At 43.6% G+C, this 17,826-nt stretch overlaps 1 protein-coding gene, 1 long non-coding RNA gene and 1 pseudogene across 3 annotated transcripts; 2 read left to right on the top strand and 1 right to left on the bottom strand.

Annotated features, from left to right (window-relative positions):
- The first annotated feature begins 309 nt into the window (after positions 1–309).
- LOC143559833 (signaling peptide TAXIMIN 2-like) lies at positions 310–695 on the top strand. Its single transcript, XM_077048291.1, has one exon. It carries the CDS (start codon positions 355–357, stop codon positions 580–582), a length of 228 nt encoding a protein of 75 aa, XP_076904406.1. The 5' UTR covers positions 310–354; the 3' UTR covers positions 583–695.
- Positions 696–1,113: 418 nt separating this feature from the next.
- Positions 1,114–2,489, top strand: LOC143559844 (caffeoylshikimate esterase-like; annotated as a pseudogene).
- Positions 2,490–2,917: 428 nt separating this feature from the next.
- On the bottom strand, positions 2,918–3,583 carry LOC143559832 (uncharacterized). Of its 2 annotated transcripts, none has more exons than XR_013140002.1 (3): positions 3,469–3,583; positions 3,267–3,409; positions 2,918–3,198 (listed from the first exon to the last, which is right to left on the bottom strand). It is a non-coding gene; the product is annotated as an uncharacterized LOC143559832 (long non-coding RNA). The 2 variants fall into 2 exon arrangements; XR_013140003.1 differs by having other exon boundaries at positions 3,279–3,409.
- Positions 3,584–17,826: the final 14,243 nt, after the last annotated feature.

Here is a 17,826-nt window from a genome sequence, read left to right as displayed (position 1 = left end):
TCACATAAAAGAATAAATACATTTGATTATATTTTAAAATCAACACATAAAATAATTATTATGCTTAGTTGCACGCGGCACTAGAAACATGATCACCCATGTTTCAAAAAAGTCGCCTCCATCCAATCAACGACCAAAACAAAGTCAAAGCTTCTGAAATTTACCAAAATAACCCTGAAACTTCCCCCTCCAACCCCACTTTCCAGGGGCTTTTTCGTCACCCACGTAATAACCAAGAAACCACACTTAACCTACTCTCTAAATTCTTAACCTACATAATAAAACCGGTAAAGGAACGCTTTCCTTTGATAATATTCAAATCCCACTTAATTCTCTCACACACAACACACAAATATGGGAGATGGAGATTGCCGGCCGCTGGGGTTTTTGATCGGGTTACCATTTGCACTAATCGCATTGGTGTTCTCGATTGTTGGTGCTGTCATATGGGTCATTGGATCGGTGGTCAGTTGCTTGTGCCCGTGTTGCTGTTGCATTGCCGGCCTCGCGAATCTAGCCGTTGATCTCATCAAGTTGCCTATCAAAATTCTTAGATGGTTTATTTACAAGATCCCTTGTTAGTTCTTTGTTTATTTAGATTGGGTTTGAAATATGTTATGTTTGGTTTGGTTAGAATGTGTGTAATGTTGTCAATTGGTTAGTAGAAATATATTGAAATTAATTAGTTTATTTCATTCTTTATGTTGTATGACGTTTCTTTATTATTATTATTATTATTATTTAGTATTCTCCTGCTTGAAATTTCGAGTTTCGTGCTTTTCGGGGTCGGGTTTGGGTTATTTGGTTTTGAGTATTTGATCGACAAAAATTCAAAATTAGACAAGAATAGTAAGATGCTAAAAATTAAAATAATATAATTAATGGGGTGAGATCCGGGACAAATCTGTATACTATATTTTTATTATGTGTAAATTGGCATGTGGTGTGTATAAGTTCCTGCATTTAATGTTTAGAGTTAAAAGAGTTTTGAGCACAGCAAAGGATAAAGCAAAAGAAAGGTTTTATAATTAATTTCATAGCTGATTACTTGTCTACGCGTCCCAAGTGTTTCAAATTTATTGTTTCCCCTTTGGACTCGGGCTTTTTTCTTCAATGTGTGGAAATAGTTACGATTTTTGTGTTAAAATTTCATGTCTTTGATGTTGTATTGTTGATTGATGCAATTCAAATAACACTTGCTGATTTTCTTTTTAATTGTTTTATAGACAAAATATGATGGATTGAAGACAAAAGAGGTAAAAAAAATTAAAATTCATATTATCTACTTCTTGTACCAACATTAAACATAATTTAAATGTTACCACTTCTTTTATCTAGTCGTATGAGGTGAACTCGAAAGGGTTAGAAATTTTCACAAAAAGTTGGCTTCCGGAGATGCGTCCTCCGAAAGCAGTGATTTGTTTAACTGTGTCCCTATGGTTTTAGGAGACGCATCAATCAACAATACAGGAGTTGCTAGAAAGTTTGCTTCATGCGGATACGGTGTTTTTGCCATGGACTTTCCGTGATTCGGCCTTTAGGAAGGTCTTCATGGTTATATTCCAAGCTTTGACGGTCTAGTAGACGATGTTATTGAACAATATTCTAAAATTAAAGGTTCTGTTCACATATCACTCTCGAAACACACATCCAAACAACCCGTTACTATAACTAATCATCATGTGCCCGTTTTATGTTATAGACTAGAGTTGCGTGATCTTCCAAGATTCTTGATGGGGCAGTCGATGGGTGGAGCGGTGGCACTAAAGGTGCACTTAAAGCAACCCGACTTCTGGAATGGCACGGTCCTTGTCGCGCCTATGTGCAAAGTACTGTTTTGCCCCTGCCTTCATATCTACTCTAATATTACATGTTTCCAACATAACTAAGTAAAAAGTATTGTAGATTGCAGATGATGTGGTCCCACCATGGGCAGTAAAGACATTTCTCATTGGTGTTGCAAAAGTTCTTCCAAAGTCTAAGCTTGTTCCACAAAAAGATTTAGGGGATATGGCGTTTAGAGACCCGAAAAACAAGCCTCTGGTTCGTTTACGTTTGCAGTTTTAACGGTTTTAACATGCTCGATAAGTTTGTTAAAATTTTGAATAATTGGTTATCACGTGCAGACGAGCTATAAACACGACCCAAGAAATTGAAAATCAACTTGAAAAGGTATGTATGCATGTATGCATATTTTAAATAATAATCAGTTGCAGTAAAACTGGCTAATATAATATAAATATGTTTCATGTGTTTTTATGGTGTCGTAGGTTTCGTTACCATTGTTGATTCTGCATGGGAAGGCGGATATAGTGACTGATCCTTCGGTCAGTAAAGCGTTATATGAGAAAGCAAGGAGTAAAGATAAGAAACTTAACTTATATGATGATGCTTGTCATGCCCTTTTAGAAGGTGACTTTGATGACGTTATTCTTCTTTGTTTTAACGATATTGTTAATTGGCTCGATGAGCATAGTGCAGCGAAGTGATTCTTATGTGAATGTACACATTTTATTAATTGGATTTATAAAAGATGTACCTTTTACACATTTTGTTATGGTATTGTGTTTAGAATCATGAAATCAGTTTCGTGCTAGTTGGTTATTGATTGCCATCGGGTAGGTGTCATCGGTGTGACATCAGTAGAAGTTAGATGCTTTGATGGGAATACTATACTTTTGAGAGATGTTATAATATCTCGAAAGGGTGTAAATATTTGCCAGCGAATCGGTAGAATGTGGATGCACGAAACATATCAGGCGCGCATTCATGATAACAAATATCTTTAGGCATTGTCCAATCCAGCAGGCACTCTTATGCGGTTACATAACCGCCTTATGCATCATGGTTAAAGCGATAGGTATAAGAGTTTTCTACTAAAAATTGGTTATGTATTAAAAACACTGTATAGTCAATATACACACACGAGATTAACTTCATTGTGGAATGATATAATGAAAAATTCATTTCAGTAGCAACCGTTTGTACATAAACTCTTTCTCCAAGAAGATGAATTTGATTTTTGTCGTTACAAGATGACGAAAGTTCAAACTGTAAGTAGACATACCTATCTCTATAAGAAAGACTACTTGTTCTCTTTACCCTGCATTCATTGTAACTTGTCCTTAAGAACAAATAAATCAGATCTACAACACTTGCTTCCAATATTTTCTTGTAATCTCGATAGGCATAACGATTCTGCAAAAAAATAAAACATTCACATAATATCAGTACCAATTAAATTATTTATGTCTTAGAAAACATACCAATTAACAAACCTGCAAGTCTCGGATACTTCATGTTGGAAGAGGAGACCGCTGATTTTGATCCTCAAAAATGCCATCTGTAATATCAGTACTATGTACATTATCTTTTTTCCCACGATCCAAAGACGTTGCTTCGTATATTCCTTCAAAACAATTTAACCATTGAACTTTCCTAATATGAAAGTGATGTCATTATACGTACCAAATCCTAACAGAGTGCAGCAAATCAAAAAGCCCGGTAACGAGAAGTCCATTTTGTAGAAGATTTCCAACACAATCAAGCATCCACCGGCAACCATTATATGTCTTAGAGATGATGAAGAGGTAGGTCCCAGCAGAGCCCAGTTGGACCCGCAAGACTCACCTTGAAAAGGGACGTCTGCGCAGTTGAACCCGCAAGACTCCTTAACGGACGTCTGCGCGGTTGAACCCGCAAGACTTAACTTAAAAGGGACGTCTGCGCAGAGACCAACTGGATCCGCAGGACCCACCATGCTCAGAGACGTGACGTCCTTACGCGCAGTACGCAAGCTGTTCCCGCAGGAAAAGCCTCCCAATGGTGAAGTACTCTGCCTGTTCCCGCAGTTGCGGATACAAGCCATCAGGGAAGGCTACCTGCGCAGCAAAGCTACACGCACAAGGCACTTAGCTCTCATAATAATTCAGTAATGTCACCTGAAGAAGGAATGAGCAAAGCCGGGAACTCTCCCGCACAAAGCCGGGAGAACTCCCGCCCAAATGAGCCAGTCCGTACGATACTGGAGGATCTTTTGTACTGTACCTGACGAGGTATGGACAAAAAATCTGACCAAGGATACGACAGCTCACTGACAACAGTATGACGAGCAGCACGCTCTTGTACTGTATCACTATTAGCCGCTGCCTACTCACCAACCTGTCGGAGGACGTGCATAGCCTGCAGTTGGTGGAACAGGAATAGTACACAGCCGGCCTGGTCACTATCAGCCGCTGCCTACCCACCAACTACCAGCATGGCATGTGCGTAGCCCACAGTTGGCAGAACAGGAACACTATTCAGCCGGCTGTACCTTCTTGGAAACCTACCTTCGGCTATAAATACTCCAACACCTTGGAACGGTATTATCATCTTATCTTATATCATATACCTGATATCTGCTCTAGTCATTCTCTTAATATACACTTATATTCAATAGCAATCTAGTCTGATTCTCACGCCGGAGGGTGGTCACAAGGAGGTACCCCCCCTTCTCAGTGACGAGCTCACGGTGTCTGTTTTGCAGGTTATCAGAAGAACCATCTTTGCCGGATCTAACCCCTCGTGGGAAACATCTATTTAACCCCCAGATTACCCGTAATCTGCCCCGGGGTCGATTAGTGTTTCTTCATTGGCGCCATCCGTGCATAAAAGCTAGAACTTTTTCTTTTTTCAGTTTTTTTTTCAAACTTCTGGAAAGATGGTTAAAGAAACCCCGGTAACAACAACCCCAGCTACTGGGGGGAATACCGGCGACTACACAGTTTTTACGAACACTACCCCGGTTACCCAAGCCGGGGCAAGTGCAGTAAATTTTACGAACACTACCCCAGTTACCCGAGTTGGGGCAAGTGCAGTAAATAATCGCTCATTGGGATTCACCGATACTGTAACACCCCGACCAAAGGCGGATTATACATCGGGGCGCCACATATTGTTTCATTACTCGTGACACTATTGGTGTCAATATTTATTAATACACATTTTATCGCGCACGCGCAGCGGGGAAAATAAAGAACATAAATCAAACATAAATCAATATATTATAAATTATAACATTCAAACAACATGAACTTGTCTTGATACATTTTAATTCTAGGTCCAAAAGTAAAAACGTCCTACGTGTCCACAAGCTCCAAAACAGCTACTGCAAACCTGAACATGTGTTAAAATAAACGTCAAACACTTGCGTGTTGGTGAGAAATCAAGTTTAATAGATAATCATAGATAATCACAGTAAATCTGCGCGCAACACGTGTATGTCTAGAGTTTAACAAGGGTGTAATCAGATTGTGATCAAGCCTAAGATAGTTCATAGATCATAGTTCAATCCATGCTCCCAATTGAGCATAAAAACGAGAAAACATCTGTGCAAGTGTAAACCAAGAAAACCGTAAACGATAGGTCTCCCGTGTTCAACTAATGGTACCAACGGAACTGCGGAATAGGCCGAACAAAGCGGTTAATGATACACACATACAAATAAACAGCCAAGTAAACGTCCTCAACACATGGGATACTGCGCGACTAAAGTTCATAAACAAGTTTAAGACTCAAGTTTTGTATGAACACATGAACATCCCAAAGCATTTAAAATAAAAAGGGATTAGATACGAGATAACTCACTTGATAAACGATGCGGTGAAAGATATGCAAGAATCAACTCTTAAACAAGCAAAGTTAACCTATAATTAAGATTATTGTTTTAACGATCTGTTTTAAGTCTTGATAATAAGTTAGCATAATTAATAAGTAAATTATTATATAATATATATATATTACCGGAAAAGCAGGGCAGAACAGGGAGGAAGACGGAGGCAGAGAGGAAGACGGCAGAGAGAGCAAGGAGCAAGAGAACAGGAGAGATTAAGTGTTTGTGTGTGATGTGTTATGAAAATATTATTATTATTTATAGGAAAACCCTAGGAGACACAAACCCTAGAAAAAGGGGGAAAAGATCTCAAAAAGTAAAAGAAAAGATATCAACGGTAAAAAGTTCTGAAAAGTAAAGATATCAAAAGATATGGCAGCTGCAGGGGCCAAGATAAAGCTGACAGGGAACAGTAAAAAGCATGGGCGGGTCAGATAAAGGTACAGGTCAAGCATGGCAAAAGCAGATCTCAAAAGATAATGTCAGTCACTTTTTCTACCAACCAATGGGGGTTGGTACGCATGCTGCGCCGAAAGTAACTATTCAGACATTAGATAGGTTAGGTCAACAGCACAGAAGATAAGACAACACAAAAACAAACGGCTAGATTAAACAGAAGATACAAGGGTTAAGCGCGGGAAGGCTGGGTGCGCGAGCGCGAAGGCTGGCACAACAAACCTTAGCGCACTGCGGGAAGAATCACATCCTTAGCGTGCTGCGTGAACTAGAATTCTAAGCGCATCGCGGGAAGAACATGCATTCTTAGCGCGCTGCGAGAAGAGTTCTCTTCACGCATCGCAGGAACAAGATGTCTTCACGCAGGCTTCCATGCAAGGAGTCTGGCGCGTGGAGCTGCAGACATCCTTAGGCGGGAAGAACCAAAGGACAAGCAAAGGAGGGAAACAAAGCGTAAGGGCGGGACGGCGACAAGAGGGAAAAGAAGGCGGAAAGAGAGAAGGAAGAGGGACGGGACGGCGGAAAGAAAGAGAGAGAAAGAGGCGGGAAGGAAAATATATAGTATTATTAAAAGTAAAATATAAGTATAAATATTAAATAATAAAAGAGAGATCGGGTCAGAGAAACGGGTACCTGGGTCGGGTCGGATCGGGGCAGATGTCACAGTCTCCCCTACTTTAAGAAATTTCGTCCCGAAATTTATCTCGAAGTAGGTTGCGCAGAGAACAGGTGCGGGTACTTGATCTTCATTTGATCTTCCCTTTCCCATGTAAACTCGGCTCCGCGCTTGGACTCCCAGCGAACTTTCACGATAGGGATACGACTGCGCTTGGTTTGCTTAACCTCGCGTTCCATAATCTCAACAGGCTTCTCAATGAAATGCATGGATTCATCAACTTGAACTTCATCAAGTGGAATGTGAAGGTTCTCGTCAGCTAAACACTTCTTGAGATTGGAAACATGGAACGTTGGATGCACATTACTGAGCGCGAGCGGCAGGTCAAGTCTGTAGGCAACTTTTCCCACACGCGCGAGAATCTTGAATGGACCAACATAACGAGGAGCAAGCTTACCCTTCTTCCCAAAGCGGACAACACCTTTCCAAGGCGACACTTTGAGGAGAACAAGATCACCAACTTGAAATTCGAGAGGCTTTCGCCTACGATCTGCGTAACTCTTCTGTCGGCTTCTGGCAGTCAGCAGATGATCACGGATCTTGGCGATTTTATCGGTTGTCTCTTGAACAAGTTCGGGTCCTGTGATTTGAGTTTCACCCACTTCGCTCCAACAAATCGGGGAGCGGCATTTACGACCGTAAAGTGCTTCAAATGGGGCCATACCGATACTGGAATGATAGCTGTTGTTATAAGAAAACTCGATCAAAGGCAGGTGTGAATCCCAATTACCTCCAAAATCAAGAACACAAGATCGGAGCATATCCTCAAGAGTTTGAATAGTTCGCTCAGACTGACCGTCAGTCTGAGGATGATATGCCGTACTCATGTCCAAGCGAGTTCCTAGCGCAGATTGGAGAGATTTCCAAAAGCGAGATATAAAACGGCCATCGCGATCGGATATGATGCTCAAAGGAGTACCATGGCGGCAGACGATTTCCTTGACATAAAGCTGCGCGAGATGCTCAACACGGTAGTTTTCACGAATGGGCAGAAAGTGAGCAGATTTAGTCAATCGATCCACTATTACCCAAATGCTATCATGTTTGCTTGCTGTCAAAGGTAACTTGGTAATAAAGTCCATCGCTATACCTTCCCATTTCCACGTAGGAATTTCTGGTTGTTCGAGCAAACCAGATGGGCGTTGGTGTTCAGCTTTAACTTTAGAACAAGTCAGGCACTTAGCTACGAACACAGCAATATCCTTTTTCATGCCAGGCCACCAATAAGTAATGCGCAAATCCTTGTACATCTTATCAGCGCCAGGATGAATAGAATATCGAGATTTGTGCGCTTCACTCAGGATATCAGCGCGAAGATTCTCATCAAAGGGAATCCAGATGCGATTGAGATAGCAGAGAATTCCACTCAGATTAGGCACAAAGAGTGCTTCCGCGCCACACGCTAGCTCGGCGCGAAGGTTACCATTACTGATGGATGCGCGCTGCGCGTCACGAATACGCGATTCAAGGTTGCTTTGAATCGGCGCGAAGTGAAGCTGGGTGCGCGGCAAGATACAGTTAAGTTGGCAGGGTTTTCGGCTGAGCGCATCGGCTACCACATTAGCCTTACCAGGATGATACCGGATCTCACAATCGTAATCGCTGATGAGTTCGTTCCATCGGCGTTGCCTCATGTTAAGTTCCATTTGATCAAAGATATGCTGAAGGCTTTTATGGTCAGTGTAGAGGATACACTTAGTACCATAAAGGTAGTGTCTCCAGATCTTTAAGGCAAAAACAACTGCACCAAGCTCGAGGTCGTGAGTTGTATAATTCTTTTCATGAACCTTAAGTTGCCTTGATGCGTAAGCGATAACCTTGCCTCGTTGCATAAGAACACAACCGAGACCTTGGTTGGAGGCATCGCAGTACACGACAAAATCTTCATTACCCTCAGGTAACGCAAGAACAGGAGCTTCACACAACAAACGCTTGAGCGTCAGAAAGGCTTCTTCTTGCTTCGAGCCCCAAATATACGGTTTACCTTTGTGCGTCAGAGCTGTTAAAGGCAAAGCGATCTTTGAGAAGTTCGAAATGAAACGCCGGTAATAACCAGCTAAGCCCAGAAAGGAACGGATCTCAGAAGGAGAGGATGGCGTAATCCAGTTCTTGATTGCTTCAATCTTGGATGGGTCGACATGAATACCCATCTTGTTTACAACATGACCAAGAAACTGTACTTCATCAGACCAAAATTCACACTTGGAAAGCTTAGCATAGAGTTGCTCGGCTCTAAGCTTTTGCAATACCAATCGGAGATGTTGCTCATGCTCGGCCTTGGTCTTAGAATACACCAGAACATCATCGATAAACACGATCACGAATTTATCCAAGAAAGGCCTACACACCCGATTCATAAGATCCATGAAAACGGCGGGTGCGTTGGTTAAACCGAAGGACATGACCAAGAATTCAAAATGGCCATAACGAGTACGAAAAGCAGTCTTCGGAACATCTTCATCGCGGATACGCAACTGATGATAACCAGAACGGAGATCAATCTTCGAGAAACAGGAGGCACCTTGGAGTTGATCAAAGAGGTCGTCAATACGCGGTAAGGGATACCGGTTTTTAATGGTGAGTTTGTTCAACTCGCGGTAATCAATACACATGCGAAACGATCCATCTTTCTTTTTAACGAACAACACCGGAGCACCCCAGGGCGAAGAGCTAGGGCGAATGAATCCTTTAGCAGTCAACTCTTGAAGTTGGCTGGCCAATTCTTGCATCTCAGCGGGTGCAAGACGGTAAGGAGATTTAGCAACGGGGGAAGCACCAGGGACAAGATCAACACGAAACTCGACTTCACGAGCGGGAGGGATACCAGGAAGATCATCAGGAAAAACTTCAGGAAAATCACGCACAACAGGGATATCGCGAAGCTTCTTTCCTTCATCGGGTTTAACCACATGGGCTAGAAATGCAATACACTTCTTCCGCATGAGTCTTTGGGCTTCGGCGCAAGACATAAGTTTAAGACCACTGGAGGGTTTTTCGCCGTAAATATGAAGATCACCATTTTCTCGAGGAATGCGAATCATCTTCTTGGCGCAAATAACTTCGGCGCGATTCTTCGAGAGCCAGTCCATACCAATGATAACATCAAAGCTTCCAAGGGGCATAGGGATGAGGTCGATCAGAAAATCGTTTTCGTTAAGGTTAAGCGTGCAATCTTTAATCACCGAGTTTATTAAAACAGTTTCGCCATTAGCCAATTCGACTGAAAAATCTTCTTTTAAGTTATCGCGCGGTCGCGCAAGCTTCCGCTCAAAGGCGCGAGAGATAAAACTTCTATCGGCGCCAGTATCAAAAAGCATAGATGCATAAAATCCGTTAAGCAAAAATGTACCATTAACTACGTCGTTATTCGCTTGCGCTTGGTGCGCGGTTATGTTAAAAGCTCGGCCACGCGTCACTTGGTTCGAAATTTGGTTCACCGGATTCGCTTGAGTAATCTGAACTTGTAGCCTTGGGCACGCGTTCCGGAAATGACTTGGATCACCGCAGTTAAAGCACGATCTGGGTCGTGGGTTTTGGTAAGTTGGCTGTGGGTTCTGCGGGTAGACTGGTGGTGTTGGCGCAATCGGATTGGAGGGAGGGGTTCTACAGTACTCAACGGAGTGACCTATGCGGCCACATCGGTTACATTGTCGACACGGGACTTGAGGTGGGTGATGAAGTCTACAGGTTGGGCAAAAGGGTTGGTTTCCTGTGTAAGGTTTCTTAGTTGGCGGGGCAGTAAGTGCTGGATTGGTTAAGTCATAGTTGTGGACTACAGGAGGTGCTGGGTAGGTTGACAGTGGGTTAGGCGCGTAAACTGGTTGATAAATTGGTTGCTGGACAATGGGCGGGTTGGTAAGCGCATAGGCTTGTCTGCGCCTACGTTTCTGGTTATGGTTTGAGGGTTCTGGTTTGGTTTCTGTTGGTTCAGGGACAGTCTTGGGTTTGGTCTTCTCAGTTCCCCGCAGGAACAGGGTTCCTGCTCTGACATGGTTGTCGCTGAGCACAGCGGCCAACTCAATGGCGTCAGAGAGGGTAACTGGGTTTCTGGCCCATACAGAATCTTGAATTTTCATGGGGAGACCCCCAAGGAATTTCTCTATGGCTCGGCGGGAAGGGGTAACAAGGTGAGGGACCAGTAAGCTTAGCTCGTGGAAGCGCGTCGCGTACTCGCGCGCTTCACCGCTGTATTGCTTCAAGTTCCAGAATTCTTCCTCCAGGCGCTTAACTTCGTTGGGAGGGCAGAATTCTCGCGTAAGAATTTCCTTGAATTCCTCCCATGTCATGCTAGAAGCAGCCTCTGCGCCACGCGCATGAGCTACTCCATTCCACCATGTAAGCGCTCTGGATTCCAAGACACTGGAAGCATATAGGGTTCGTCTTTCTGAGGGGCATTGGGTGTGAAGGAAAGTGTTTTCTATCTTCTCGAGCCACTGGAGCATCACGGTGGCTCCTTCAAGACCTGTGAACTTCGGAGGGTTACCCGCATTAAAGGACTTAATGTTATAACTGGAGGTATTAGCATTGTTTTGGCTCAAAGCTTGGGCTATTGCGGCGGCCATTTCCTGGGAACGTTGCTGTCTACGCATGCGCGAGGCTTCTCTTCTCTGAAATCGGCGAGATAGCGGAGGCATTCTATAAAAATTTTAATTTTAGTTAATATCTTGGTTTTTTTTTTATCGCAAAGTTTTAATCTTATAAAGCTTGGTTTCACGGAGTTAGATACTATCAAAAGTTAAAGTAAAATAAATGATCCTAAATGCAGACTTAATAGAGGTAACAAATTCGAATCAAGAACCGACAATTCACGTATCACCGTGACTTTCCGAGTTCTCAATTTAAAATAGCTAGTAAACGAGTATTGGAGATTGACGATTCATGTATCACCATGACTTTCCAATCTTCAATATAAAATATACAAGAAAATGAGTATTGGAGGTTGACAATTCATGTATCACCATGACTTTTCAAGTCTCCAACCTCAGAACATAATCGTAAATGGAAATTGAAAATCAACTATTCATGTATCACCATGACTTTTCGGATCTTCAAATCCCAACAAACGAATATGTAAGTAAAATCAATAAAAATCGAAATTCAACAAAAATCGAAATATCGCGAAATAGAACATAAAATCATATACTGCGCAAGTGCGAGCATATTCATAAATAACGAGTAATTAACAATAAGCGCGCAAACATGAGATTTCTCTCATGCGCGAGAAGGGACTCTTAGGTATTCTAGGCCGTTACGTCTAACCACCTATCCTAAAGTCAACGAGCTCTGATACCAATCTGTAACACCCCGACCAAAGGCGGATTATACATCGGGGCGCCACATGTTGTTTCATTACTCGTGACACTATTGGTGTCAATATTTATTAATACACATTTTATCGCGCACGCGCAGCGGGGAAAATAAAGAACATAAATCAAACATAAATCAATATATTATAAATTATAACATTCAAACAACATGAACTTGTCTTGATACATTTTAATTCTAGGTCCAAAAGTAAAAACGTCCTACGTGTCCACAAGCTCCAAAACAGCTACTGCAAACCTGAACATGTGTTAAAATAAACGTCAAACACTTGCGTGTTGGTGAGAAATCAAGTTTAATAGATAATCATAGATAATCACAGTAAATCTGCGCGCAACACGTGTATGTCTAGAGTTTAACAAGGGTGTAATCAGATTGTGATCAAGCCTAAGATAGTTCATAGATCATAGTTCAATCCATGCTCCCAATTGAGCATAAAAACGAGAAAACATCTGTGCAAGTGTAAACCAAGAAAACCGTAAACGATAGGTCTCCCGTGTTCAACTAATGGTACCAACGGAACTGCGGAATAGGCCGAACAAAGCGGTTAATGATACACACATACAAATAAACAGCCAAGTAAACGTCCTCAACACATGGGATACTGCGCGACTAAAGTTCATAAACAAGTTTAAGACTCAAGTTTTGTATGAACACATGAACATCCCAAAGCATTTAAAATAAAAAGGGATTAGATACGAGATAACTCACTTGATAAACGATGCGGTGAAAGATATGCAAGAATCAACTCTTAAACAAGCAAAGTTAACCTATAATTAAGATTATTGTTTTAACGATCTGTTTTAAGTCTTGATAATAAGTTAGCATAATTAATAAGTAAATTATTATATAATATATATATATTACCGGAAAAGCAGGGCAGAACAGGGAGGAAGACGGAGGCAGAGAGGAAGACGGCAGAGAGAGCAAGGAGCAAGAGAACAGGAGAGATTAAGTGTTTGTGTGTGATGTGTTATGAAAATATTATTATTATTTATAGGAAAACCCTAGGAGACACAAACCCTAGAAAAAGGGGGAAAAGATCTCAAAAAGTAAAAGAAAAGATATCAACGGTAAAAAGTTCTGAAAAGTAAAGATATCAAAAGATATGGCAGCTGCAGGGGGCAAGATAAAGCTGACAGGGAACAGTAAAAAGCATGGGCGGGTCAGATAAAGGTACAGGTCAAGCATGGCAAAAGCAGATCTCAAAAGATAATGTCAGTCACTTTTTCTACCAACCAATGGGGGTTGGTACGCATGCTGCGCCGAAAGTAACTATTCAGACATTAGATAGGTTAGGTCAACAGCACAGAAGATAAGACAACACAAAAACAAACGGCTAGATTAAACAGAAGATACAAGGGTTAAGCGCGGGAAGGCTGGGTGCGCGAGCGCGAAGGCTGGCACAACAAACCTTAGCGCACTGCGGGAAGAATCACATCCTTAGCGTGCTGCGTGAACTAGAATTCTAAGCGCATCGCGGGAAGAACATGCATTCTTAGCGCGCTGCGAGAAGAGTTCTCTTCACGCATCGCAGGAACAAGATGTCTTCACGCAGGCTTCCATGCAAGGAGTCTGGCGCGTGGAGCTGCAGACATCCTTAGGCGGGAAGAACCAAAGGACAAGCAAAGGAGGGAAACAAAGCGTAAGGGCGGGACGGCGACAAGAGGGAAAAGAAGGCGGAAAGAGAGAAGGAAGAGGGACGGGACGGCGGAAAGAAAGAGAGAGAAAGAGGCGGGAAGGAAAATATATAGTATTATTAAAAGTAAAATATAAGTATAAATATTAAATAATAAAAGAGAGATCGGGTCAGAGAAACGGGTACCTGGGTCGGGTCGGATCGGGGCAGATGTCACAGATACCCAGTTAGAGAGACAGCGAACGAGGCTCCCCCGCCAAACACTCGATGAAGTTAAAGCGTGGGCGGAAGCACGTCAAAAAGAATTCCAAGCTGAGTTGGATGAACGCTTACGTTCACTCCAACAGGCTGATGAATCGTAGAGTACTCGGACGATGATTCGGAGGAATCCGATAGTGACGCAAACCCTCGTCATAGGGCGAAAGGAAAGCGTAAGGAAACGGACTCCCAACCGAGAAGGCATTTTGGAGAAACCTTCAAACCAAAAAACGCGGGTGGAAACCCACGTGACTTCTCCAAAACATTTACACCAACTGCTGCAAAGGCGGGAACGTCCAAATTTGCAAGGGACATTGCGGAAGCAATCGCCCCGAAAAGTGCCAAACAGATGTCCAACATCGGCACTTACGATGGTATATCTGATCCAGACGATCATTTGAACAGGTTCATTGCGGGGGCAACCGTCAGTAGTTGGACGGAACCTACGTGGTGTTACATGTTCCAAATGACGCTTGTTGGGGCAGCTAGAGCGTGGTTCGATCGTCTACCGGTCCACCACATTTACGATTGGGCAGACTTCCAGCAGAAGTTTAGCCAACACTTCAGCCAACAAAGAAAGTATACCGAAGAGCAATGGACAATCCTCAATTGCATTCGAGAGGAAGATGAATCTTTGCCAGACTTCATCACTCGCTTCAACTCAAAGAAGCTAAGTCTGGGTAATATTAGCGAAGATCTTGTTCGCGCTGCTTTCATCCAGGGCGCGAATGACCCAGAGCTCATCCGCACCTTAACGGGTAAAGATGGCATGCCATCCACATGGGATGCCATCATGACAGCAGCTAAACGCTTTGCGGAAACGGAGAAGCAACTGGGTAGAGATCTCCCCCAGAGCACAAACCTCTACACCCAGAAAACAAGAGAAGACAACGTCCTTACCGCCCGACTAAACAAAAAGCGGAAGATAGGCATTTGGCAGTCAAGGGTAAACTTTGACACCTCATCCGGCTTGCAACATCGGTTAGGCGGAAGGGATAACGTACTGTCGAACCAGAACTCCAGATGGACGCCACTCACCAAAAGCGTCACCGAGATATTCGCCACTGAGGAGCTCCCATGGCCAAAGGCTCCAATAATCCGACATCGTCACAATGCTGATCGGAGCAAATACTGTGACTTTCACAGGACAAAAGGCCACAACACTGAAGAATGCACAGACGTGAAGGACATCGTCGAAGCATTTGTCAGAGATGGGACGCTCGCGCACCTCGTGGCGTAATTAACGCTGAGCAGGCTGATGCGTGTAGAAACCCAATTGGGGAAAACACGAATAAATTTGCAGCTTCAATGTTGGAGACTACATACTGCGTAAACAACGAGATCCCGAACCAGGTGCATATCGGCTCGATGGCACTCCCATCCAAACAACATGGAAGGGAGCTCAATTACACAGTTTGCATGTAGATCAATTCCAAACTTGTAAAGAAAAGGCCCAGAGCCACTTCTAATGGAAATGATTCTCCTTAGAACATTGATGCTGATGATCTTACATTTATACTTATAAACTTTCCACACTGATATGCCGGTCTTCACCGCATACATAAGTGGGGAAGTCGTTGCTTGTGGAAGGCGGCAAAACCCGCATAAACACAAAAAACGGCAGACCTTCACGCAGGTCAGTCATAGGTAAAGTTTGGTGATCCCACTAAATGAAAGTGACGGTCCTACCCGCACAATCATGATAGAGGAAACTGAACACTAACCTATTGACAACCACGCGTCGAACGGTTAACCTATTCAAAATACTTAGAAAATTCCTAACGGAAGGATGAGGAAAACCTCCACGCAGGTCAGATATAGGTGAAGTTTAGCCATCCTACCAAGTGCAAGTGACGGTTTTACCCGCACAATCACGAAGGAGGAAGCAAAACTTCAACCTATTATCTACCACGTTCAAAGGTTAACTTATTCTAAACCCTTAGAAAATTTCTAACGAAAAGATGAGGAAAACCTCCACGCAGGTCAGATATAGGTAAAGTTTAGCCATCCTACTAAGTGCAAGTGACGGTCTTACCCGCACAATCACGAAGGAGAAAGCAAAACTTCAACCTATTATCTACCACGTTCAAAGGTTAACATATTCTAAACACTTGGAAAGTTGCTAATTTAAACTAAAGAATGCATGAGCAAGTCATCCAGTGAAAAAAAGATTTATGTTTCATAATAATTCAAGTATTACAAGAATGGCCGGGTAACTACCCGCCTACAAGAATAAAAATCTATACAATGTAAACCTAGCCTAACAATGGGAAGGGATCTTAAGGTTCAAGCTTCAGGACCACTCCCCCCAAACCCATTTGTACCCGCACCATCAGTTGGCTGTGGCGGTTCAATGAAGGTCTTTAGAATGGCTAGCCCATCATCAGCAGCAGCAACTTCGTTCACCTTCTCCACCACCGGATGCGGGAAGGCGGCATACTGGTTCACTGCTTGGTCATAAAAAGCTTCAGTATCCACATCAAATAAAGGGAAGTTGGAAGGCGGGATGCCTTTCTCAACGAACCCTAGACCAAGCAGGAAGCCGGCCTTTTCCCCATCCTCATGAGAAGCGTTGAGGGCTGCGCTCATGGCATCGTCGTATGATGTGTCCGTGAAGACTCGATGCACAACCTACAAGAAAAAAATACAAGTATCAAAACCTTTTCTATGTACAAAGAAAAGCGTAAAGATATTATGAAATTAAACATACCTGAGACAACGCTTCTCGAAGAAGCCATTCCTTGGCAACCAGAGCCTCCTGGAGGGCGGCTTGAGCTTCGTTACGGGCGCGTTCGGCTTCACTTTTGTTAAGGTGGGCGAGCAACACTTCCTTAGCAGCAGCCTCTTCAACGCCCTTTAGCTTCCGCTCAGTATGGTCAAGCACGCCTCTCTGGTCCAAGATCTCTTGGAGCTTCTTGGCGTCTTCCATAGCCAAGGCATCATGAGCCTGCTAGAGCCTCTCTAGCTTGGCTTTAATCTCCTCGTTCTCAATGCGTAGAGGCTCAGCAACAGCTTCAGCCTTGGTGGCCCTCTCAGTTGCGTTCCGTGCAGTTTCCTTAGCCAGCCGAAGCTGTTCGTTAACAGCTTGGGCAGCCTTGGAACGGGCCTCGAGCCGGGCCTGAACTTCAACCTCGAGGGCCTTGAAGGCCTTCTCCTTTTCCGCAGCCACTGCGGTAAGCCTCTTGTTCTCCTCCCGGACAACCCGCGCCTGAGCTACTTCTTGAATACGAGCTGCTTTTAACTTGTCGTTTTCACGACAAAGCAGCTCGACGCGCGGCTGCATCCGGGCCAGGAGAATCCGAAGCTCATTGGTTAGCCTACCCTCCTGGTAGCTAGCCATTGCTTCCCCCAACGCACCACTGGGAGCTGCGTGACGAGCCCACTCCACGCACTCCACAGGCGTGCGAAGGGCTGTTCCTCGGCGGATGTTCCATCGTGGAACATACACTTCATTGGAATCCGACACTGCAAAAAACAAAAAGCAGTTAGGAAAAGATGATATATAAAAAAAAATTAAAAAAAAGGCCAAAAGAACCCTACGCACCTGTAGGGTCGACAACAGGCCGATAGCCGCCAAACACCATCACCTGAACCCAAGGGAAATCCATCCAAGAGGTCAGGCAGATGGGAAGGAGGCAGAGGTTGGCGAGAAGCCCCAAGCATACCTGACGGATCGGCCGTAGTTGCCGACGACGGAGGAGGCATAGTGGAGGCCGCCGCGGTAGAAACCAACGGAGGTGAACTCACAACCGTGGTCGCCGCTGCGGAGGTGCCCGCAGAAATAGTCACCGCCGGCTCAGTGAAAGATTCAGTAAATATGGC

Source organism: Bidens hawaiensis, unplaced genomic scaffold, assembly GCF_021521415.1.
Source record: "Bidens hawaiensis isolate Kalapana, Puna unplaced genomic scaffold, B.hawaiensis_p1.1 tig00020045_1, whole genome shotgun sequence".
NCBI classification, from domain to species: Eukaryota; Viridiplantae; Streptophyta; class Magnoliopsida; order Asterales; family Asteraceae; genus Bidens; species Bidens hawaiensis.
The sequence above is the reverse complement of the archived record's forward strand: the minus strand, read 5'-3'. Positions and strand labels throughout refer to the sequence as shown.